The 25521-nt window shown below is 35.3% G+C and overlaps 1 protein-coding gene, 1 long non-coding RNA gene, 1 other non-coding gene and 1 pseudogene across 3 annotated transcripts; 3 read left to right on the top strand and 1 right to left on the bottom strand.

Moving 5' to 3' along the window:
• Positions 1-847: 847 nt before the first annotated feature.
• On the bottom strand, positions 848-2332 carry LOC131157852 (uncharacterized). The gene is made up of 2 exons (XR_009137330.1): positions 2115-2332; positions 848-1354 (listed from the first exon to the last, which is right to left on the bottom strand). It is a non-coding gene; the product is annotated as an uncharacterized LOC131157852 (long non-coding RNA).
• Positions 2333-3497: 1165 nt separating this feature from the next.
• Positions 3498-3571, top strand: TRNAV-AAC (transfer RNA valine (anticodon AAC)). Its single transcript has one exon. It is a non-coding gene; the product is annotated as a tRNA-Val (tRNA).
• A 157-nt stretch (positions 3572-3728) lies between these two features.
• LOC131157400 (protein LEAD-SENSITIVE 1-like) lies at positions 3729-14275 on the top strand. The gene is made up of 2 exons (XM_058111531.1): positions 3729-4016; positions 13283-14275. The coding sequence occupies exons 1-2, from the start codon at positions 3923-3925 to the stop codon at positions 14041-14043; spliced, it is 855 nt and encodes a 284-aa protein (XP_057967514.1). The 5' UTR covers positions 3729-3922; the 3' UTR covers positions 14044-14275.
• Positions 14276-19120: 4845 nt separating this feature from the next.
• On the top strand, positions 19121-23627 carry LOC131158223 (AP2/ERF and B3 domain-containing transcription factor At1g51120-like; annotated as a pseudogene).
• Positions 23628-25521: the final 1894 nt, after the last annotated feature.

The raw sequence follows: 25521 nt of genomic DNA, 5'->3' as shown, positions 1-25521 counted from the left end.
CAAACAAACTGCTCCGCCGCAGTCCACTCTCTCAGCTGAAGCTCCTATCGTGTGGTCTAGGTTCAATATTGACTTCTAATTGATAAAAAAGGAAAAATCAATCTGTAAATATAAGTAATGGGCATAGTAGACAAGTTAGGGCTTTATTAATTGATGGGGTGGGTTGAATATATGTGTTTATAATTTTATGGATTTAATCGGGAAAAAAAATCAGTAACCTATAGTTTTATTACCATAATTGGACTCTTCTATAGTCTTCAAAACTACAAAACGTTATATTCTATCAATTTGCTTGATGAAAATCAATATATTAGATGTAGAGGTGAGCAAACGGCCGGTCCGACCAAATTCGATTAGTTAACCGAATTAATCGAAATTTTCGGTTAATGAGAACTATTAACCAAACCGACCGAATAGAGGGGCCGAACCGAACCGAACCCGGTCAAATTACCTTTTCGGGTAATTCGGGTAACCAAATTTAACCGAATTAATTTGAAATTAATTAATAAAAACATAATATAATTGTTGATTTTTTATTAAATACTAATTAACATATTATTAATCAAACATATACTAATTAACATATTAACAAATTAGCATATACTAATTAACATATTAACAAATTAACATATTTTAATTTATATTTAAATTTTAATTAATTATTAAATCGATTATTTCGGTTAACCAAATTAACATTCCTCTTAACCGAACCGATTAACCGATTAACCAAACTTTGTAAAACCATAATCGAACTGACCGATCCTGTGTTCTTAACCGAACTGAACCGACCAATTTCGGTCGGTTAATTCGGTTAATTCGGGTTTCCCTGAATTATGCTCACCCCTAATTAGATGATTTGTAATATATTAATTAGACCAAACAGATATGTCCAGTATTATCGGGCATACCCAGGAAAGGGGAAAACAGAGCTCCCCTCCGAAGCATCTACAAAAACATCAAAAAGCCAAAACATGGCTCAGGAAAAAACTACAACTCAAACAATCGAGAGCCAGGTTGACAAAACATTCATCAACTTAGCCAACCAAGGGAAACAAATACAATCAAAGACAATCCATAAATGGAAATTTCTCTTACACAGTTCTGTAAATTTGGGTTTGGATAGTTCTGATAATACTCTTGGGTTGGGTAGCAATTCCTTCAAACTTTCTCTTGTTCCTCACGTGCCAAAGGCAGTGCACTGAAATGGCAAGGCAAGACTTCTTAGCTACAGCTTGAATTCCTGTGGCCTTAGACTCTTTGTGGAGCCACTTGAGGGCAGCTTTAATTATGGACATGGCTCTTCTAATACCCAGCCAGCCCCTTATGTAGTTAGTTCCACACAGTCGAGGAGAGCCTATATTTGAAAAAGATGTGGTCAATGGATTCAATTTCTGAATTATAAAACAACCTAAATATGAATTTGAGAAGAAAGTAACTAATATCTATTACCCAGATCCAATAAAACTTCAAATCCAAAACTTCTCCAAACTCAGGACAAGAGTCCAAATGACCCATACTTAAAATTTTTTATATATTTAATTGCATTGAGATTGCTCAAATTTCTCTCTCTCTCTCTCTCTCTCTCTCTCTCTCTCTCTCTCTCTCTCTCTCCAAGTTTCACAAATTTAATTATTGGAATTATTCCATATCAAATGGCTACAAAACTGTTCCTCCCCACCTCATCCAAAACAGAATTGTGACATTCATGTGAGAAGCTTTAAATTGAATGATTTTTTTAAGACTTTATTTGAATCAAAGATTTGTTTGAGAAAAAAAATTAATAAAAAAGTTATTTTCTATTATGTTTTCTCTCTAAATCAAATATTAATTAAAAATAAAAAATTCTTTTAACATAAATAAAATTTTTTTAAAAATATATCAGAAATTTTCTTATTGATTTTTATCATTTCCTTCATAATCAAATATAAGTAGTGGGTTGCATTACATTTTCTTTTATTCTCTTAAGGTCATGTTTAGAAGTTGAAAAATGTATTAAGAAAATGTGAAGAAAATATAAATAAATTTATTCTTTCGTGTTTAATTATGAAGGGAAGCGAGAAAGAAATAAAATATAAGTGCAATAGCAAATAAAAATTAATTTTACACATCATTACATTTAAATTTTTAAACTTAGTCATGTTACAACTCGTTGCTGTCTAAAAATCGAATGATCTTTGTGAATCACTCCCCGATCACGACCACTTGAAAAAATTAAGCAAGAATGGCTTGGAGGACCAATGGTGTATTCCGAGAGATCACTCTAATGCCTAAGCAAGGGACTAATGAGAGGCTATGAACTGCAACAGTAGAAACAAATGTGAATGAGTGAAATGCTTACCTATTCTCCAAGTCCCTTTTTATAGTGGTGGAAGGTATTGATGGACATTTATTGTACTTGTGGGGGTTACAGAGGCTTTATGGGCATTTATGTGAAGGTTTTAAGTATAGTTTTGTAACGATTCTTCCTCATAAATGTGTGTACATTAAAGAGAATTAATGGTGTTTTGTAATCTTTCTTCCTTTTTTTTTTTTTTTTGTCTTAAGATTGAAATCACGGTATTCCTCCGTCATAAGTGAGGGGTTTTCTAATAAAATTAGGAGGTGCGCCCTCTTTTACCAAAAAAAGAAGAAGAAAGTAACCTTTCTTCCTTTTCAGTAAAGATATTTTTGGGAATATCACAACTAATTTTTGTCTATAATGATCTTTGATATAAAGATAAAAAGTAATGAAATTGAATCCCTTCTTATTTTCTCGGACAAAATCATTGGTTCGCATAGAATCTTGGCCTTGTTCGACAACTTATGAAAAGATAATTTCATTTTCCATTTTTAAAATTTTCAAATAATTACTAAGATGACACATAGTTTTCTAATTTTTTCAAATTTGTAAGTTTTTGTTGGGAACTTAGGAAAACACTAAGAAAAAGAAAGGAAAATATGAAAGAGTTGGCATTTTCATGTTAAGTTATCAAAGAAAATGAGAAAGAAAATAAAAAATTATATCAAATGTATAAATACAATTTTGATTTTATGCGCTATTAATATTTAGTTTCTCTTAAGTTTTAGTCATATTAAAATAAATTTTCATTTTGAATAGAATGTAACCTAGAAGGAAAATACAATGGAAAATGAATTTCTTTCTCATCTTCCTTTCCTTTGCTTTTTCCAAATAAAATCCTTGATCCAAAAGGAGCCATAGTAAAGTCAAAAAATATCTTTTGTTATTTTCTATATTTTTGTATAAAATTTAAAAATAATGGTGACATTTTTATAATTATTTGAAAATCTTAAAATAAAAAATAAAAATTACTTCCCCCAATAAATAGAAAAACAGTTGGAAGTATGAGTTTTCGTAGATTAAACTATAATTTCTGTGAATTTATTTTATACTATATTTTAGACAAATTTATATAATTAGAATCTAAAATTCATACTTCCAAAACATTGTGCAAAAATAATATTAGTTAATCCTAAATCTGTGAGAGGGAAGAACAAACGGTGTCGTGGTGTAGTTGGTTATCACATCAGTCTAACACACTGAAGGTCTCCGGTTCGAGTCCGGGCGACGCCAACGGTTCTTTTTGTTGTTCTGTTCTCAATCCTTTACTTTAAAGGAATCAAAGCGAGCAAGCCTTTTCCACTCCTAAAGAGGAATCCGAGGCTCAAACGACAACGTTTTGCTCATTTATCCATAGCAAACGGCCTTTTCGCTTTCTTGCCGCCGACTGTTCCCCAAAAAAGGCTTTTCCTTCTCCAAAATACAAAATGATTGATTCCCCACTGCATCTTTTATTTTTGGGGTCCGCTCACCTATCTATCTCTGTCTCTCTGGTACACCTGCCCACCTACACTCCCGAGCGCTCACTCGGTCATCACTCACAGTAACACGCGCAGTCGCGCACTCAGAGAGAGAGAGAGTGAGATGGGTTTCCTCACCCACAGAGTTGAAAGAGAACAGATCAATGCCGGCGACCATATCTACACTTGGAGAGCCGTCTTCACCTACTCCCACCACGGTACTACTCAATTACTATTTCCCACTTCTTTAATTTCTCTCCCTGGTTGACTATCTCATTTTCTGCATGATTATGGAATGTGGGTTTCGTGTAATTGGCTTTGTCAATGTGAATGCCGCTTTGGGTTCTGTGATTTCTGTCTCCCCGTTAACTGCCTTGGGTTTCATCAATGGCGGACCCATCTTCTGGGTTTTTTCCCAGTGCTTAATTTGGCTGTTTCTTTTGTGTTTTGGCAATAAAAATTAAAATATTTTGCGGGTTTTCCCCTCTCTTCTAGTGGATCCATGACCTGGGTACATATTAAAATTTTCCTAGACTTGAACCATCAGGGGATCAACCAAAATCTTTCAAATTGTAAGGTTTGCACTGGAATCTGAGCTTTCTCTACTCTAATAATGTCGTTATTTATTTTTATTATTTTTTAGGTGCCCAAACTCTCCCCTTGTATTTGGAAGCTTGAATTTCTAGCCTTGATTTTAGAATTGGTTATATTCTTGAAGTCTGTAAGTGGCGGTTCAGGTTCCTCCCCCTCTTCACGAACCTCAAACATAGAAAAGGCCAGCGATGCATCGGGTTGTACCCTGCAATGTAGTATGGAATGTTGTGTCATTATAGAGTTGTATGATCCTATGCTTGAGAGAGTTCTTAGATTTGGATTTATGTGGGTTTGAAAAAGTTGAGATATAAAATTGTATTGAATTTTGTCCAAATTCATCCAAATCCAAAATCAAAGCCCGAAATTTATTCTCCCAAATGCAGCATGAGGGTATGGGTGTTTTACGGTTCGTTTACATGGGGGCTATATATATTTGCAGCTGAGAGTGGAGGTTTCACAAAGCATGCTAACAAATCACGTAATTTGTTTTCGACCTTTCTTTGTTATTTTCATTAGCTGCCTCAGGGCGTGTTTCATGATAGCAAGTATTTGAGTAGGTGTAATACAACATTCAATGCTCCCAAAGCAGTTTATTTCTAATTTTAGAATAATTCTTTGGTGTATAACAATTGTGGCAAAACCCATTGTGGTACTACACGTTTACCCATAAAACTTTATCTAAAATATTGATTTATTGCTTTGATAATCTTGTACACAATGGTTTGATTTTTGTTTTGTATATCTCTATGCTCCCTAATGCAAACTTTTACTGAAAACATCTATCCATGGGAGAAATGATTCCAATGAATCCACTGCAGTAAATTGAAAATAGTAAACTGCAATTTTGATGCAGTTAGCCTTTCTTTAGACCAATGTTTTAAAAGGATCAATTGAGGCTCCTATTGACGCTTATCTCAAGACAAGGCATGCCTAAAATGCCTTGAGGCTTAGTCTAAAATATCAATCCCCAAAATGCTAATACATTATACACCAAGGCAACATTTGCACAAAAGACATTTTGTGCTTTCAAATTAAGGCTTACACATTTTGGTGTGTGAATCTTAAGTTAGATTTGGCTGGAAAACTTTAAGTACAAGTTTATATGAATGTTGTAATATGAGTTGATTTAATTAAGGGTTGCATCTTGAAAATAATTTGAACTATTTAATGTTATAACTATCTCTTGGCATGATTCATTTAATTAACTAAATTTAATACTTTTTGGAAAGCCAACAAGTAATTTACAAATATTATATTTATATATATATGCACACAACAGCTTTCCTCTGTGCATGCCATTCAAATCTCGACACGTTGCATCTTATCTTCACCCAAAAAGCATCTTAGTCATAGGCCGAATACTTCACACCTTGTGAAGGATCATGTGACTCTAGCTAAAACATTCTTTTTTAACTAGGCAACCAAAGATTACCGCGATTTACCACAAGAAACATTCACAGCAGTTGATTGTAAGTAAGCGGAAGGTAAGCAACTAACGAAAACCAATTGCAAGCAAGCAGTAAACATTGAAGTAATGTAATTCATTAACACCACCTCCCTAAGCAACATGTGTTTAGTGAGGGAAGCAAGTAGGTTAAACACGGTGAAGAAATGCTAGTGAGTTTTACAAGATTGATAAGCACTCACCCTCCCCTAAAGAGATTTATATGCTATTTTAGCTCTAGTACTAGAAAACATCAAATTGTCCAAGGAGTTATACTCTCCTTTTCCACTAAGTCTTACAACTACTCAAAGCATAAAGCTTGTACTAGAATTTACATGATGGTAACTCATACCATGGCACTCAATACAAGCATTATAGGCTAGCATATTACCCCGAACAAGTTTGGCCCATGACACCTATCAATGCACACCCCAATTCGACTAGAACGCACTTCACCATCACTGTCCAATTCCACGCTTGAATTCATAACACCACCACCAACAATAGCTCCCTCCACCTCAGCTATTACAGGTACTCACCAACTAGAATGCTAAAAACATTGGTCGGTGTCCATGTCAATGCCTCCACCCTCATTAACACTAAAAACAAGAAATTCATTTCTCCTTTCTAATCGACGTCGGAAATGATGTGCAAGTTGTAGATTGGCGGAAAATATGGAGTTTAGGGCTCTCGCTATTTGCTGGAGATGATCAAAAGGTGGATTTTGGGTTTGAGTTGTAGATTGATGGTTGAGAAATATAGGGTTGAGGGTTTTTCTGTTCGCCGAGAATGATGGAAAAGTGGATTTTTGGTGCAAGTTGTTGATTGGTCAAAAAATATGGGATTAGGGTTCTCGTTATTCGCCGAAAATGATGGAAAGGTGGATTTTGGGTTGGGTGCTACACTAATGGGAGGTGTTTTTCTAGAAGATAAGAAGTAGTGGCATGGTTGGATGGCGTGCAAGTGCAGACCTGGATTGGGGTGCATAGGAAATTCTAATGCCCAAAACGCATAAAGAAAGACTGTTGTATATATATATGTTGCTGCCAAAATTTGTGTGGAAGAATTTGGATCAATCACGACTTCAATTACTTGCCAAGAAAGAAAGAAAAATGGCTTCAAAGACTTGAGGTGTGCTCTGGGGATCGCTCTAATGCCTAAGTTAGGGAATTTGGAAGGATTATATGATCGCAATCGTAAAGAGTGAGTAAGGATTAGATGCAATATGTTACCTTCCTTAGGGAGACCTTTTTATAGGCATTTGAGGTATACCTCCTTATTGATTTTCCTACTAATGGATGTTTATTTGTATCCTAGTGGTTACGTTTTGGTTATGGATATGTTACTAAGGAGTAAAGATTAGTGTGCTAATCCCTTGCTTTAATTGACGGATGTTACCTCCTTTCCATTAATCCTTTGATATCTTATCATTTTTTGGTCTCACATAAGTTAATGTTGAGTTTAATGTTAGAGTCTCTTTTTGGTTATACCAATTGTCCCCCTACTCTCGAGTCTTAAAGTTACCTTTTTGGCTCGAGAATATATTGCATTTTACTATAACTCCTTTCACAAGAATGAGATTAAATCATCAGATAGACATCTTTGGGCCTCATGAGTGGTGCTCACAGATGGGCCAATACTCTACCAAGTAGTGCCCGTTTCTTGTTGCCTTATAAGCGGTGCTCATCAAATGGGTGTGTACTTTGTCACACAGTGCTCGTCTCTTGCTGCCTCATGAACAGTGCTCATTAGATGAGCCAATTTTTTGTCGAGCAGTATCCGTCTCTTGTTGTCTCATGAGCGGTACTAATCAAATGAACCAATTTTTTGTTGAGCAGCGTCTGTCTCGTGTTGTCTTATGAGTAGTGCTCATCAAATGAGCTTTTATGAGCCTCATGAGCGATGCTTATCATCAGTCAACTTTTTGTCGAGCAATGGTCATCTCTATTGCCTCATAAGCGATGCTCATCAAATGGCCTTGTACTTTGCTGAGCAGTGCTTAGTTCTTGTTATCTCATGAGCAGTACTCATCAGATGAGCCAATTTTTTGTCAAGCAGTGCCCCTCTCTTGTTGTCTTATGAGCAATGCTCATCGCTCATTAGATGGACATATTTGGGCCTTATGAGTGATGCTCCTTAATTGGGCCAATTTTTTACCGACTAGTATCTATTTCTTTGTTCCTAATGAGCAGAGCTCATTAGATGGGCCAATTTTTTGCCGAGTAGTTGCTGTTTTGCTAGCATGATTTCCCTAGCATGATTTGCATCTCACAAAACCTTGTGATTCATGCCACCTCTATTTTTCCTATGAATAGTCCCTCTCCCCGACTCTTATTCTCCATATTTATAAGGGAAATCTTTACTAGAGGCATGTTTCTTTACTCACCCCTCCACGATTTTATTAGCATCTCTAATATGTTTTTTTTTTTTAAATAAAAATAAAAATCTCATCTGCTTCTTTTTGTGGTGATAACCTTCTCCAAATTGATATATTTCTGGGCTTGTGCCATTAGCTCTCCCATATCGGACAAGGGTCTCTTCCCCTGGAATTGAGGAAGTTATAAGGTTGCAAAGTCGTTGTCAAGGCGGCTATTGTTATTTTGTGGTCCAGACTTTTGATCTCCATAGTTGCTTTGGTAAAACGACGCATGAACTCTTTCAACGTCTCTTCCTCTCCTTGAACAAGGCTCATAAGGTGTGCTGAAGTCTACCACCCTTCTTGGAAGGCTAGAAATTGGTCTAAAGGTACAATTTGTGACAAATTATCTAGTGGTGGGGAGTGAATCGATTGGTGCGATTGATCCCTAGCAATGCGTTCGGACTCAGAATTGCATGATGCAACCATGATTGAGTTTTAGAAAGAAATATTTTCAAGCTTCCTACAAATGACACCAACTGTTGTTGCCAAAATTTGTCTGGGAGAATTTGGATTAATCACGACTTCAATCACCTGCCAAAAATGGGAGAAAAATGTCTCGAAAGACCCTAAGTGTACTCTGGGTTTGATGCCTAAGTCAGGGAATTTAGAAGGATTGTATGATCACAACAGTAAAAGAGTGAGGATGAGATGCGATGTTTTACCTTCCTTAGTGGAGTCTTTTTATTGACATTCGGTATACCTTCTTATTGATTTCCCTACTAATGGATATTTATTTGGATCGTAGGGGCTACATTTTGGCTATGGGATATGTTAGTAGGGAGTAAAGATGGGTGTGCTAACCCCCTGTTTTAATTGACGGACATTACCTCCTTTCCATTAATCCTTTGATGTCTTTTCATTTTTCGATCTAACATAAGTGTTTAATACCAGGTCTCTTTTAGATTATATATATATATATATTACTTTTCCAAATTTTCTTATTTTTATATGCAATTTATTTACATATTTTTATCTAAAAACAATTCTTGAAAGGCTTATGCTTTGATGCGTCAATACTTATCCCTCGCCTCTTAAGGGTTAAAATGCCTCACCTTATGCCTTTGTGCCTTAAAACATTGTCCTTAAACAAATTCAGATTTAGGGGAATGATTTTTTCTGCTCAATGAAATGGCATAGACCTTGCCTCCATTTAGGCTACCTACTCAGCATACTTATTTTCATCATAGATTTTAGATAATTTGCATGAATTTCTGTGTTTGTGTAATTTTCAATTATGTTGGGGTTAATTTGTAATTATGTGTTTTGAGTTAATTATAGGGTATATATACTTTTGGTTGTGCAGCCTCACCCTTCTCTTTCTTCTTTGTCCCTTCTTCTTTTACTTCTTTTCTTTTCCTTGTCTCTTCTTTTTGCCCTTTCTCTCCCTTAACTCCCTCTCTCTATTTCTGTTTTTTCTGCTGTCCTATATCAATTTGGTAAACCATGATTGCCATGCCATAGCCATGTCCATCAAACCAAACATTTTGCTGCCACAGCATCAAGCAAGCTGTCGCCATTTCGTTCACTTGCAATATCTCCAAAATTGTTGCAAACTGAACAATTTCAACACTATACATGAGGCATTCACGGAACATTCAAAACCAAAGGCATTGCTGCACTGCAAATTCTTCACAAAATTACTGTCATGCACTAGAGTTTCCAACACGACATTTGTCAAACACTTGCTATCCCTCCACCACCATCAACCCTAGAACCCCCTGAAAGGCCTTCCCCTAAATTTTCTTCATCATCTGTCCTCATGTTGATCCCACATGCCATCTGAAGATGTTCCAGCCACCAACCCTCAAATTCCCACCTTTCCTGGATTTTTCTTGACACACCACCGCCACCATTCTCACCAGACCTTGATCCACTGGCATTAAAAAAAAAAAAACATTGCCAGAGGCCCTTTCTGGCAGTTGCAGTCATGCTCCACGTGCAGGCTACCCAACAAACGTCAAACATGTGAAAAACTTCCAGCAACTTATGCGGCTTTTGGAATTGCGAGAAATTTTGTTCCTGCCATGAGATTTTGCCTTTCTTCAAGAGATTCTGAAGATGTATGATAGAAAACTATTTTATCATGTTCGATTAATCGATTCACATTTTGAAGGATAAATTCAGCCTGCCAGTGCCTTTATTTTTGGTGGTTATTTTGTGAAATTGGGAGTAAGCTTGTGGAAATTTTATGACTAGGATGAGACTAATTGCAATTGTACTTAGTGTCTTAACATAAATATTAACACCTTTAATATAAAATTTACATATTGTCTAATTAAATATTAATTAAAATTTTCTTATTAATGTTTGTGATTAACATTTTAAATATTTTATATTTATAGGGGTATTATTGTCTAAAAGCCAAAATAGTGAGGCCAATTTGGTTTAAAAAATAGGATTCCCATGAAATTTACTCATTTAGGGGGGAGGGGGGGGGGGGGGGTTGTGTGGGAATAGCATGTCCATGTTTCATGGAAATCCTTTCATTCCCAGAAATGTGAACATTCTTATCACATCAAATTCTCAATACTCAAACAAACGTAAGCATTTTCGGAAACCTTGAAAGATGCCTCAAACAAACACCTCCTTCGATGTTTAGTAGGACAAAAATCGGGCAATTGGGAATTAGAGCTACCCATATTGAGTTTGCTTATTATAATTCTGTGAATAAATCTATAGGAAGAGTCCCTTTGAGCATGTACTTGGTTATAAACTCCATGTACCCATTGATCTTGTTCCTTGGCCCACCAAATGCTTGTGTTAAACCTGCTTTTCATTTTGTTTTTCACTTCCATTAGTTGCACACTGAGGTTACGGGGAAACTTGCCATGAGTTATATGTTTACGAGCTTGCTGCAGATGTCCATCATAGAGCTAGAGAATTTAATGTGGGTGACAGTGTCATGGTTCACATTGGACCTATACCTACCCCAGAAATTATTTTAAAAAGCTCCATGCTTTTGCCAATGGTCTTGTCTCCATCATTCAGAAACTTGGACCTGATTCATATTTAATTGATTTGCTCGATTATATGACCATTAATCCAGTTTTTGTGTGGAGGATTTGACACCTGAGGCACCTTTTAGCCTCCTGCTTTATTATTTAGTACCCATGCAGAGTCGGCATTTCCACAAGATTCTTCCATTTCTTAGCCATAGGACAATGGAGTCTATTCTGGATGATGGGTTTGTGTTTACTTCTCGGGGTGATTTTTGGCATTATTTGGTTCAGTGGAGAGGATGCCCCTCTTTGGATTCTACATGCCTTACTGAGGATGTTTGTGAGAGTGCTCCTAAGTTATTAGATCTATACATGCAGCTACACTATCCAGTGCAAATTCCCTAGGGCGTATAATGAAGGACCGCCCATTTAGGCTGCCTATCAGCATACTTATTTTCAACTTAGATTGAGGACAATATGCATGCATTAGTTTTTTGTTTGCTCTCTTATTTTCTGTTATGTAGGGGTTAATTTGTAATTATGTGTTTTAGTTAATTGTAGGGTATTTCTCTCCCTCAGATGAGTCATCATCCATTATGATGGCAAGTGTTGATCTTGGTGCTTCCTCTTGATGTAAGGGATCAGCCATCTCAGCAAGAAGTTTGGAGATAAGAGTTTTATATAGTTTGATAGTTGAAGTGTATGTTACAGCTCAGTGTTTTAAAAGGCTCAATCGAGGCTCGCCTCAAGGCAAGACATGCTTAAAATGCCTTGAGGCTCAATAAAAAATACCAAATTCCAAAAAGGCTAATGTATTACATGCTAATTCTTACACATTTATACAAAAATCACGCCTTTTGCACCTTTTTAGTTGAGGCTTACGTATTTTGGGTGTGTGATTCTCAAGTTCGAATTGGTTAGAAAATTTTAACTACATGTTTGTACAAAAGGAATGTCATAATATGAGTTTATTTCTAAAACTCTTGAACCTCAACCTTTCCAAAATAACTGGACTTGTATCTTATGTCATGAAAATAGTTTGAACTTTGTAATGGTATAGCTATCTCTTGTCATGATTTATGTTATGTATTCAAGTTAGCAATTTTTGAATGGCCAACAAGTATTTTTTTTAAAGTACATCTAGTTTTTCTTTTTTACATTATATTTGTGATTTTCTTAGTTTTTACTTTATTTTAAATGTATATAATTTATTTAACAAGTTTTTATCTTATAAAACAAATTCTCAAAAGGCTTACGCCCCAACTGCCTTAAGGCTTATGCCTCACCTTTTGAGGATTAAAACACCTCGCATTATGCCTTCGCCTTTTTAAAACATTGGTACAGCTTAATCACATTTGAACTCATCGGTGTTTTGCTCCCCCCCCCCCCCCCCCCCCCACCCCAAAACTCTCTCTCCCTCTCTCTCGTCCTATTTCCTCTTCTTTTCTCCTATTTCCCTTCCTCTTCCTTAATTCCCTCTCTATGTTTATATTTCTGCTGGCGTCCTACATCACCTTGGTATCTCTCAAATTTTGCATTTGTCTTATGGACAAACTCTAAATCAAATACAGTAGTGAAGCAGCTGAACAAGCAAAAGCAAAATTTCTGTGGGCAAGGGAGGAGAGAATTTTCTATCAATCAAACAGTGGTATTGCAGAATGCCCAAACTCTAACCCCATATCAGTGGGCCTCAGGATTGAACTTCAAGACGTACTTATCTCATTGAATTTGATTATATGCATTATTCTTGGTTAAACTCAAAAATGAAATATAATATTCACAAGCAATGATATAATAGTAAAAGTTCTATAATACTGTAAATAAACAGGCATCTTGCTTCTTCCTTTGTGTGGTGAAGTTTTTCTCAAACATGTTTGTTTGTTTCTTTTCGTGTTCCCATACTCGTGCAAAATTCACTGTAGTTTGAATTTTGGTAGTTCTACCAAATCTGTTTCACCCCAAAATACCTTATATGAATAGCTGGATGCATAGTTTTGTATAATTATGCTCAAAAAACAAATATCCTGCTAAAAGAATAACAGTGCCCTTCTCAATTTCCATTTTACATTTGCATCCAAATCTGTGCAGGCATCTATGTTGGGGGAAGCAAAGTGGTTCATTTTACAAATGAACAGCATTCAAGTCGGAATCCTCCTCTTAGCTCCTCTCTAACAAGTTCAGTTTCATCTAGCAGATTCCCTGCTTCAAGCTCAAAGCACCAGCCGATATGTCCAACTTTCCCTGATTGTGGTTTTCGACAACCTGGGAGTGGGGTTATCCTCTCTTGCCTGGATTGCTTCCTTGGTAATGGATCACTTTATCTCTTTGAATATGGAGTTGCCTCTTCTGTCTTCCTTACTAAACTACGAGGAGGCACCTGTACTATTGCCCAATCTGATCCGCCAGAAGCAGTAGTGCATAGAGCCATGTTTCTCCTTCAAAATGGGTTCGGAAACTATGACGTTTTTAAGAATAATTGTGAGGATTTTGCAATGTATTGCAAAACAGGTCTTCTGGTGGTTGACAGCACAGGTTTAGGAAGGAGCGGTCAAGCTTCCTCATTCATTGGTGCTCCATTGGCAGCCATTCTTTCTTCTCCCCTCAAGTTTTTAATGACCAGTCCTGTGGGTGTGGCTACAGCAACAGCTGGTATGTACTGCATGAGCAAATATGCTACTGACATTGGCGTTCGATCCGATGTAGTGAAGGTGCAGGTGGAGGACATGGCTTTGCTCCATGGCTGGGTCGAACATTCGGAGGAATTACCAGAAGAAGATGAAAATCAGGAAAGACAAATTGTGCTGTATGAGAAGGATATTTCAACTTCAGGGCAAATCACGACCAGTTGACATGAGCTTGAACCCGTTCCCACAATGGTCTTGGTGTGGCTAATAAGCATGCCCTTTGAGGCTTGCGAAATTTCTTTCTACGTGATTGTGAAACCTTCCTAGTGCCTTATTTTATCTCTTTCCTGGAAATACATGTATGTAGTGGATTTTATTTTTAGTTGGGTTGATTTTGAAGTTAGTGAAACTTTTTTGGTATGTATTTATTTATGTGCTATTTTAGTTTTTGATAAAACCTAATGTCACAAAGGGGGAAATGGAAAATAAGAAGATGCAATTGTTTAACTGTCATGAAAAAAAAAAAAAAAAACCAACATGAATAGCATGATAGTAATTTATTGGTTGCTTTTGCTAATCTTTTTTGCATTTGCAGCATTAATTTCATGGTCCACCAAACATGTTCCTTGAAATTCTTGAAATCTTGAGGGAAAACCTCAAGGTGGTTTTGTCTTTTTACCAATTCTCAAGGAAGATCAATATCTTTTGCCCTAATAATAATAATTCCATTTATTTTTTCTTTCCTTTCCTTCATCATCATCATCATTATTATTATTATTATTCAGTAGCCAGTTATTCTTCTTGCTTTGGATCACCTTCACAAGTATCATTGAAATCTTGATGCTCTCCCATGGTAGACCCTAGAAAGGCCTTTGATTCAGTAGATTGGGGGTTTTATAATGCTCTTGCAAGCAGACTTGGTACTTTGTAAATTTTGTGAACAGGGCCTCTGAATGCATCTCCACCCTTAGCTTCTCCTCTGCATTAATGGTTCTGTAGAGGGGTTTTGAAAGGGAAGAAGGGGATTGTTATGGACATGGAAGTTTTAACCAGAATTCTTCGAAGAATTGCTATGAAGGCAGAAGAACTCAAGTTTCGTAGTGTATGTATGTCTCAGAATTAATTTTGCAAACTAATGTTTGCAGATGATTTAATAATTCTTTTCATATGGGGATGTTCCCCAGATCTGCTAGCAGCATAAGGAATGCTTTGAATCTTTTCCACAGAAAGCTTTCAGGTCTTCAAATAAATCCCTCAAAATCTGAGCTATTCATTTCTAGTTCAAAGTTTTGAGAAACTAGAAATTCTTCAAATTGTTAGAGGCAAGGATTTTACTTGAAAAAAAAAAAAAGGAGGAAACTCATTGCGCATTGCATTTTCCTTCAATGTTAAATTATATTTAAAATAAAAATTATTTTAATGACTAAAAATTAAGAAAAATTCAATATTAATGATGTATAAAATCAAAATTTTGGTTATAAATTTGATATATTTTTTATTTTTATTTTTTCACTTTTCTTGATAATCAAACATGAAAATACGAATTTTTTTCATATTTTCCTTTCTTTTTCTCAATGTTCGCTGAATTCCATTGGCAACCTTAGAGTATGGGAAATTATAAGAGGAGTTTGCCCCTCCATGCATCTTAGTATCTATCATTTAAAATTATGACACATGCCCAATTGAGTGCCTCTCCCTTCGCTCTATTTGAAACTCAAAAACATTAAGAAAATGAAAGGAAAATATTAAGAAATCTATATTTTTATGTTTGGTTATCAAGAAAAATAAGAAAGAAAATAATATTTATAACAAATGTATGACCAAAATTTAAATTTTATATATTATAAATATTTATTTTTTTTACTTTTAGTCATATTAAAATAAATTTTAATTTTTTAATAGTCTTTAATATAAAAAATATAACTCCGCCTGTGATGCACTTAAATGTCTTAATTTTTTCACACACAGCCAGTCCCAAGCCCGGGTTAAGGAGGAGGGTTGCGTTAGGTAGCTGACAGCCAGCGTAAAATTTGTCAGATCACTATGATATGAATCCTTACCGAATATTTGCTGGGGCGTCCCCTACGAGCGACGCGTTGCACCTGAACCACTTGGGTGTAGTGAAAAGTGGGTGAGGGTGGGCTAGGTCGTGGCCCCGAAGCGACGCGCTGTATCGGCGCTCGGGTACGGTGTCAAATATGCAAGGGTTCCTGCATCATTCTGGACGTGGGCAGGTAAAGACGTTAGTTCAGGAAACTATGATTAGATTAGCAACTTGGAATATAGGGACACTTACGGGTAAAAGCATGGAAATTGTGGATACAATGATTAGAAGAAGAATTAATATAATTTGCCTTCAAGAAACTAAGTGGGTGGGGGAGAAAGCTAGAGAAATCGATAAATCAAGTTTTAAACTTTGGTACCCTGGAAAAGAAAAACATAAGAATTTAGTAGGCATTATTATAGACAAAAACTTAAAAGATAGCATTGTAGATGTAACTAGAGTAAGGGATAGAATTATAAAAATCAAAATGGTATTAGAACAAGAGATAATAAATATCATTAGTTCTTATGCTCCTCAAGTTGGCTTAGCAGAAAATCTTAAGAGATAATTTTGGAAAGATATGGATAATATTATACAAGGCATACCAGGGACTGAGAAAATATTTATAGGAGGAGATCTGAATGGACACGTTGGAAGAGATAATAAAAATTATGAAAGGATACATAGAGGATATGGATATGGAGGCAAAAATGAGTTTGGAGAGATGATCTTAGACTTTGCTATGTCATATGATTTTAGTATAATAAATACTTGCTTTAAGAAGAGAGAAGAACACTTAATAACCTTTAAAAGTGGACAAAATAGAAGTCAAATAGATTTTTTTTTAACTAGGAGGGTAGATCATTTATCATGCAAGGATTGTAAAGTTATTCCAAATGAAAGTCTAACCACACAACATAGAGCCTTAGTATTATATATATGAATTAAAAAATGGATAAAATAAACCAGTGTAGGAGAACTAGATGGTGGAACCTAAAAGGAGAAAATATAATAAAATTTAAAGATAAAATGATCAAAGATGGAGATTAGACCTTAGAGGATGGGATAGATACAAATACTCTTTGGAATAAATTAGCTAGCTCTATTAAAAAGATAGCAAAAGAGATTTTAGGCGAATTAAGGGGAAGATTCTCAAATAGCAAAGAAAGTTGGTGGTGGGATAAAGATGTACAAAAAATCATAAAGACAAAAAGAATTTGGTATAAAACGTGGCAAAAATGTAGAAACAGCGATAACTTTGAAAAATATAAGGAGGCAAGAAAAGATGCAAAAAAGGCCGTTAGTGAAGTTAAATATAAATCATTTAATAGTTTGTATGATAGATTAGGTACAAAAGAAGGGGAAAAAGATATATTTAAACTTACTAAAGCTAGAGAAAGGAAGAATAAGGACTTAGGAAATGTAAAATGTATAAAAAGTGAGGATGATATTGTCTTGGTTAAGGACGAAGATATTAAAGAAAGATGGCGAAGTTACTTTAGTAAGTTATTTAACGAAAACCAAATAGAAGGCTTAAATTTAGAATTGTCAAATGAGGAAAAGACTAAAAATATAAGATTTATTCGAAAAATTAGAGTTAACGAAGTTAAGTTTGCACTAAAAAAGATGAAAAATGGGAAAGCTATGGGACCAGATAACATCTCAATTGAAGTTTGGAAATGCTTGGGTGATAACGGAATTATATGGTTAACTAATTTATTTAATATAATTGTAAAAACTAAGAAAATGCTAGATGAATGGAGGAAAAGTACTTTAATATCTATATACAAAAATAAAGGAGATATTCAAAATTGTAATAACTATCGTGAAATTAAACTTATGAGTCATACGATGAAACTATGGGAAAGAGTAGTTGAACAAATATTAGGGTTAGAAACAAAGATCTCAGAAAATCAATTTGGTTTTATGCCTAGGATATCTACCACAGAAGCTATTTATCTTTTAAGAAGATTAATGGAAAAGTTTAGGGAAAAGAAGAGGGACTTGCATATGATATTTATAGACCTTGAGAAAGCATATGATAGGATACCTAGGAAAGTTCTATGGTAGGTTTTAGAAAAAAGGGTGTATGTTGTAGGTATACCGATGTCATTAAGGATATGTACGATGGAGTAATGACTAGTGTAAAGACTATAGATGGAAAAACTAGAGAATTTCCAATTACCATAGGTGTACATCAAGGATCTACTTTAAGTCCTTATCTTTTTGCTTTAGTGATGGACCAATTGACTAAGAGTATTCAAAAGGAGGTTCCATGGTGTATGTTGTTTGCAGATGATATTGTATTAATTGACGAAACTAGGGATGGAGTAGAGGCTGAGTTAGAATTATGAAGAGAAACTTTGGAATCTAGAGGCTTTAAGATAAGTAGAAATAAAACAGAATATATGAAATGTAATTTTAGTAATGATAGGAGGAATATTAGAGACAAAGTTAAACTTGATGATACAGAAATTAATAGCATTTGTAGATTTCGATACCTTGGATCTATTATGCAAGCTGAAAGAGAATTTGAAGATGATGTAATGCATGGAGTTAAAATAGGTTGGGTAAAATGGAGAAGTTCTTCAAGTGTTCTATGTGATCGAAGAATACCCTTAAAATTGAAAGGAAAGTTTTATAGGACAGCTATAAGACCAGTTATGCTATATGGATCAGAATGTTGGGCGACGAAGAAACATAATATCCAAAAAGTAAAAGTTGCCGAAATGAGGATGCTTAGATGGATGAGTGGTATAACATTGAAAGATAAATTAAGGAATAAACATATTCGTGGTAAGTTAGGTGTAACTCCTATAGAAGATAAGATAAGGGAAGGACGACTCAGATGGTATGGACACTTGTAACGTAGGCCTTATAATGCACTTGTGAGGAAGAGTGACTTAGTTACTATGGGGGGCCGTAAAAGGGGTAGGGGTAGACCTAAAATAACTTGGGAGTAGATAGTAAGTAAAGATTTAATATCTTTAAATCTGTTAAAAGAAATGGTCCATGATCGCATAAATTGACGGAAAAGGATTCAAATAGTCGATCCCACTTAGTGGGACTAAAGTTTGGTTTTATTGTTGTTTAATATAAAAAATATATAAAGGAAAATAAGTTTATTCATTTTCTTTTCCTAAAAAAAATCTTGATCCAAACGACGGCGCTGCTTCGTTATGTTTGTGTGAAAAAAATAAATAAATAAATAAATAAAATTTGAAAGTTTTAGAAAAGGAAACTTGCATTTCTCTCTCTTCTTCGCCCGCGGATCTCTCTCTCTCTCTCTCTCTCTCTCTGCTCTTCGCCTGAGACCCAGAAAAATGGACATGAAAATTTTTTTAACCCAACATTTGCGAGGAAGCTCTGCTGTTAATGTATAGTTGATGTAGGGAATGCCATCGGCGACCGATTTGATGCAGCCGCAGGCGTCCTGCCTGTCCTCTGCGCTCTTAGCAGCGTCATTGACGGCCTTAACCCCTACGCAGCACATGGACAGCGGCACCGTCCCGCGCCGCCAACCACCACAGCCGGGAAGCACGGGGCGATTTCCTTCCTCACTTCGTCGCGTGACACTGCGGCTTCAGCTACCTGGGTTACGGCCACCGCCACCGCGCAAGCAAGGACCACGACGCCCGCGAATCTGTGGAAAATGAAAATGGTAACTTTTTCGCGCGTGCAATGGCAAATCCGCCCTATCGTGAGGAGATCTCCCTGTTAGTCCGCTCAAAATTTACTTGTTCTAGGGTTCCGCCCATCGTGAGGAGACCTCCCTCCCAGTCTACTCAAATTTTACTGTTTCTAGGGTTTCTCTCTGCCCCATCGTGAGGAGATCTCCATCACAGCTGGGCATTGGGTTTTGGTGTTTGGGAACTTTTTTCTTTTGGATTTAAGTGTTTCAGAATCCTCTGCTCATCTTTGAATTTTTTTTATGCTTTGAAATTGTTGTTATTTGTCTTCTAAATCAAGTGTGAAAATGAATGAATGAATGCATAAGTATATGTTATCTTATATTATATTTTATATATGCCAATGTATTCATCCATGGCCTCTATATATAAATGCCAATGAGTAAGTAGATGTTCTATTATATTATATTTTATATATGCGGATGTATTAATCCATGGCCTCTATATATAAATGCCTTCGTAGCTCTCTCCTCATAGTCATAATCATGAATCTTTTTAAATGGACAGGAGGGGTCTAGTGCAGTTTATGGGACTATATTCTAGCTTATTATCAATAAACACAACCTTTTAGAGTGTTTTGTTTTGTAGCTTGAAGGGATACGTTGAGTGTGCGCTAACTTTTAAATCTTGAGCACATAGGTGCAGTCTGTCCTTGTGCGCAGGCCTTAGCTCCCTCATGGATTCCACTTATATAAGATTCTGTGGCTGTCCATCATTGATGGCCTTCTGTCATGCAGCATATTTACGAGGATGGAATATTTTTTAGGATGCTCTTTTGCTGATATTGGGAGAAAAGCTATTTCCCTGCTGACTATTTAATTCTCCACGTCTTGGTGTCTGATGTTTACAGCTGCAGTTGTTTCCCTCGCAGCAGTGTTCTGAAGTTAGTCTGTCTGTTTTTAACATACCATCTTTACTCAAAGTAAAGAAGTTTGAAAAAAATAATTAAAAAAGACAAATAAGTGTCAACACAACAATGCAGATGTAGTATGATAACCTTGATTTTTTATGACAAATATCTTTGCTGCCTCCCTTTCCTTTATTTACAAGGACTTGCATTTTATTTCATGGTGATCGCTTTCCCATGTCCTCTCATGTTAATGGTGCACTCATAAATGCATAGGAATGTTGATGGTATTGTCCATGAATTCCAACTTGTGTAACAAACTCACTATACATAATACCCAATAATAGCTATATTGACGAAAGTTTTAAGGGTTTAGTCATAAGCCTTATTCATATGCTTAGGCAACCCTTGAAAAAGTCTTTATCACCCCTAATAATGTTATGGGGGTTTTAGATTTGGGCTTTGGATTGTTTTGAGGTGTTTTCTAATCCTATTTGGAAAGCTAAGTTTCCCTCTGAGGTTAAAAGGTCACGTGGTTGGCCTTCCTTAATAGATTGCATACTAACAATCTCTGTAGATTGGGTTAACTTTGTCTTCTGATGCATATGATGCATCATGCTAGTCATGAGTCAATTTTCTCATATTGTTTGCATCATTTAGCAGCTTGGGAGCTTGTCTAATAACAAATATGTTATTTGGTTCTTCAGTGTTTGGGTGCATGAGCTTTTTGGAGACTGTTTTTTTGTTTTCTTTTGGAGACTTTGAGGGATGCAAGGATGTTAGCAGGCTGTGGTTGTGTATTGGAAGAATATTTATATATTAAATTGTTGTTGTTTGCCTTCACATTTGCTTTGGACAAAATTGTTATTGTTGCTCCACTATTGGTTTGTTCATCTATTTTGCTTTGATGGAATCTGCTTCTTGGATTTTCAGCAATATTTGATGGCTTTTTTAGTATGGTTTTCTTTTGTTTCTTTTCCTTAGATGGATGTCTTCTCAGCTTCTCCCTATCTTTCTTTTGTCATAGTAAATTTTCTGTTCCTATTAAAAGATCATTCTATTAAAGTTTTGTTTCATTCCCCTCCCCCCCTATTTCTATTTGGAGTGCTACATTTTACTTTTTTTTTATTGTTTTGAACATCATCAATTTTGTTGTCCCCCCTATTGAAACTGGTTGTAAGGGGGCCAACGGAGATATCATTAATTGCTCATCTGTTTTCATTGGTTTGAACTTCAATTTCCACTGGTGGGTAGAGGAGTGATATTTTTGTTGGCCATGACCATATTTTACGTGGATGGGCCCCTATCTTGGCTCCCTTCTTGCATGTTAATGAATAAACCATATATTCAATCATGTTCAATAGATTCTTAAGAGCATAATCCCTCATCTCTATTCCATTTGTTGTCTCTTACAATTGTTTATTTTTTTTACTTGTTATAGTAGTACTGTGGCATACTAAAAATGGAGAAAGTTCTGGAAGTAGTTTAGTTGGAAGGGAATAAGATGGTACTCGCGAATAGATGGGATGTCCATTGAGGGGCATTAACATGCCTTACATTAATTCTCCCAAATTTCCCCTTTGAAGGACTGTCTCATCATGGTTGGTCGGAAGCACAATACTTTGTATGCCATGCAAGTCATTTACCCAGTGGTCATAGTTGAAAGCATTGTTTGTGTTTTGTGGTGCAATTTTTTCCCATCTTCTCTCATTCATGTGTTTGTAACTAAGTATAGCAGCATGTTTGTTTGCTTTAATGGGTCAAACCATCTCTCTTTTATTTATTCTTCAGGGTTGCTATGGAAGAGGAGAAGTTGAGCCTAATTTCAAATGGTGGGACTAATGCAAGTCATGTGAATGCTGAAGCTTCAGATTCAAACAGCAGCGACTGCCATTGTCATGCAACCAAGCATCATAGGCAGGGTAATAATGATGATTCTCCGAGATTCAAAGGGGTTGTGGTACAGAAAAATGGACATTGGGGTGCACAAATATACGCAAATCACCAGCGAGTTTGGCTTGGGACCTTTAAATCAGAAAAGGAAGCTGCTATGGCATATGATAGCGCAGCTATTAAGCTTTGAAGTGGAGATTCCCACCGGAACATTCCATGGGCAACCCTGACCTTGCTCTTCAAGAGCCAATGTTCCAAAACCAATACAGTACATAAACAGTGCTAAACATGATTAAGGATGGTTCCTATCTGTCCAAGTTCGCAGACTTTCTTAAGACTTCATCCCTGGGGCAAAAAGAAGTGCGCTTGAGCAGTCTGAGAGCACATCACAGTGATGGCCGTTTGTGTTAATTGTTTCAGAAGGAGCTTACACCCAGCGATGTGGGTAAGCTAAACAGACTTGTCATTCCAAAGAAATATGCTGTTAAACACTTCCCACCTATTTCAGAAGGCAGTGGTGTGGATGACATACAGCTAATTTTCTTTGACAGGTTCATGAGGTTGTGGAAATTCTGCTACTGCTATTGGAGAAGCAGCCAGAGTTTTGTCTTTACCAGGGGTTGGAATCAGTTTGTGAAGGAAATGGATTTGAAGGCAAATGACATCATCACTTTCTACCTATGTCGGCACCCTGAAGGCCTGAAAGAGGGGCAGACATTTGCATGATCAACATAGATTATAAGAGGGGCCAAAAACAATGTTGGCTTGGTGGACCAATATGCTGACATGCTGGTGGGTTCTCAAATTCATTTAGAACAAGGAATTGGCCATGTAAATGATGAACCCAACTTAGAGGAAGGGATCCGTGGGATTGAAACTTGTCAACAATGCATCCAGAAAACGTTTCAAGATTTTTGGTGTTCAGATAAATTGAACATATTGGGCTTGTCTTTCTCAAGGTTCAGATTTCTCATTACACTGGTACGTCAACGTATTGTATTGTGGTGCAGCATTAGGATTTTTATTTAAGCATTGTTTTATAGGTATTTTATGTGTTATGGAACTTCGATCAAGGATGATGGTCTGCACCCTGTCCCATTTTGAGTCCATCGGATGATAGTCTGCTCCCTGTCCCATTTTGAGTCCATCGGATCAAAGTTTTCGTTGTTACTGCATTCAAGTTTTTGTAGGTCAGGTAAATTTACTTGTATTATTTATACATAGGAATGGAATAGAATAGAGCACAATAGAATCGAATTTATCACTTGACTTCTTCATTCTCTTCGTACAAATAGTACAATGGAATAAAATTAAATTCAGCTCTTTATTTTTTCCATTTTCTCTATTCAAATTTCATTCTATTCAATTCCTATCATTTCATTTCATTTCATGGGTTCATTGGATCAACAAATAAACCCATTTGCTGCAGTAAGCAGGTCACTCACCCCAGTCTGGAATTGCAGTAATATTTTGTCCATCTTTTGCAGATTTAAAATCAGATTTTGAGATCAATAGATAAAAAGAAAGGGAGGTTATAAAATATAAACACATTTACCTAAGAGCATGCTTATAAAATATAAACATATAATATTGTATAATATAATATATTTTTTTAATAGGGCACTCATATTATATGCGTAGGGCTCAAATCTTAAATGAGTTTATCACCTGAATAACTCTTTAATATTTTTTATATTACATTATATAATTTTATACTATGTAGAAATCATCATAAATGATAATATGATGAATTCTCAATTCTTATATATGTGATATGTGTATGCATATAATAGTTTTAAATTTCAGGTTGAACACAATATAGTCTAGATTTTGTCATTTTCTTTCTAGTTCTAATACATTTTAATGCCAATTGAAGGCAAAACTTACCCATCTGATAAAGTAATAGACTAAACATATAATTGGATGAGAAATTCACAATTCTTATAAATGATTGATTAATGTTGGTTTAGATAAAATAAAATTTATAGAGGATGATGAATAATTTGAAATGTTTATTCTAAAAATTTTAGAATCTCTTGGCACGCATTTCTTGTGTTCCAAGGCTTCCATACTCATTTTCTAGTATTAAAAGTCAATTGCATTTTGTTTTTACTATTATAAAGATTTCAAAAATCATAAAAATCATATTTAAAAGAAATTCTAATTTAAATGTGCATAACAATTAAAGCTTCATGTTTTTATTTATTTATTTATTTATAATTCAGTAACCATGACACTCACACCTTGTTATTATATTATTATATTATATTAGTTTTGAAGTACAAAATTTTTTTTTTTTTTGGTTGTTCATTGTTACAAATTTCATAATACTTATTTTGCCGTAACTATTTAAGAGGTTTTCAATTTTTAATTACAAATGCACCTATCCTCCATTGGCCTTTCCTTTTCTCTTATCTAAACAATTTTATTTTTTTATTTTCCAAATTTTTCATTTCCTAAGTTTCTTTTCTCCAAAAGATTCATCTCCCCACATTTTTTTTTTTTATCCTTCTCATTCCATGGATATATATTATATCCTTAGTGAAGAAGAAAGAACAAATAATAGTTCAAGGTGTAAAAGTTATAATGAGGTGTAGAACTCAAATTTTTGGAGAGATACAAGATGAGCATAGATAAGATAGGTGGATTGTGGAAGAAATGAGATTATGACAATAATTTTATCTAATTCAACAATTGACATTCACGTCAAGGTAGGGTTTAAAAAGAGTTCTAATTTTTGAAGCCTTATAAAAATCTATCGGTAGCGCTCATACTTAAGTCTTAATTAAATGGCTCTGATGTTTTAAAAATGTAAATGCTCGTGATTAGAAAATAATGTTAATTCCAGAGATATTTAAAAGCTCTCTCTCTCTTTCTATATATATATAGCATCTAAATGTTTTTGAGCACTCTGAATTAATCTATCAAGATAATAAGATGTCTTTCTATTCTTCTCCCTTTGAATAGCAAGGTCTTATAGAATTTATTTTTTAAATTAATGAGATTAATTTATAAAAAATTCACTATGTTTAGGAATACAGGTCCCAAATATTTGACATGAATATAAAAGTGAATATTTTAAATAAAATTTCAACTCATGTGCACTAACTAGTTGTCTCAAAAGTAAGAGGTTTTTTTTTTAATAGTTATCTATTGAGATAATGAAGTGTCTCTCTATCTCTCTCCCCTTAAATACTAAATCTTATTGAATTTATTTTTTAAATCAATGA

The sequence above is a fragment of the Malania oleifera genome, chromosome 6 (genome assembly GCF_029873635.1).
Source record: "Malania oleifera isolate guangnan ecotype guangnan chromosome 6, ASM2987363v1, whole genome shotgun sequence".
NCBI classification, from domain to species: Eukaryota; Viridiplantae; Streptophyta; class Magnoliopsida; order Santalales; family Ximeniaceae; genus Malania; species Malania oleifera.
This window is presented reverse-complemented; position numbering and strand designations above follow the sequence as displayed.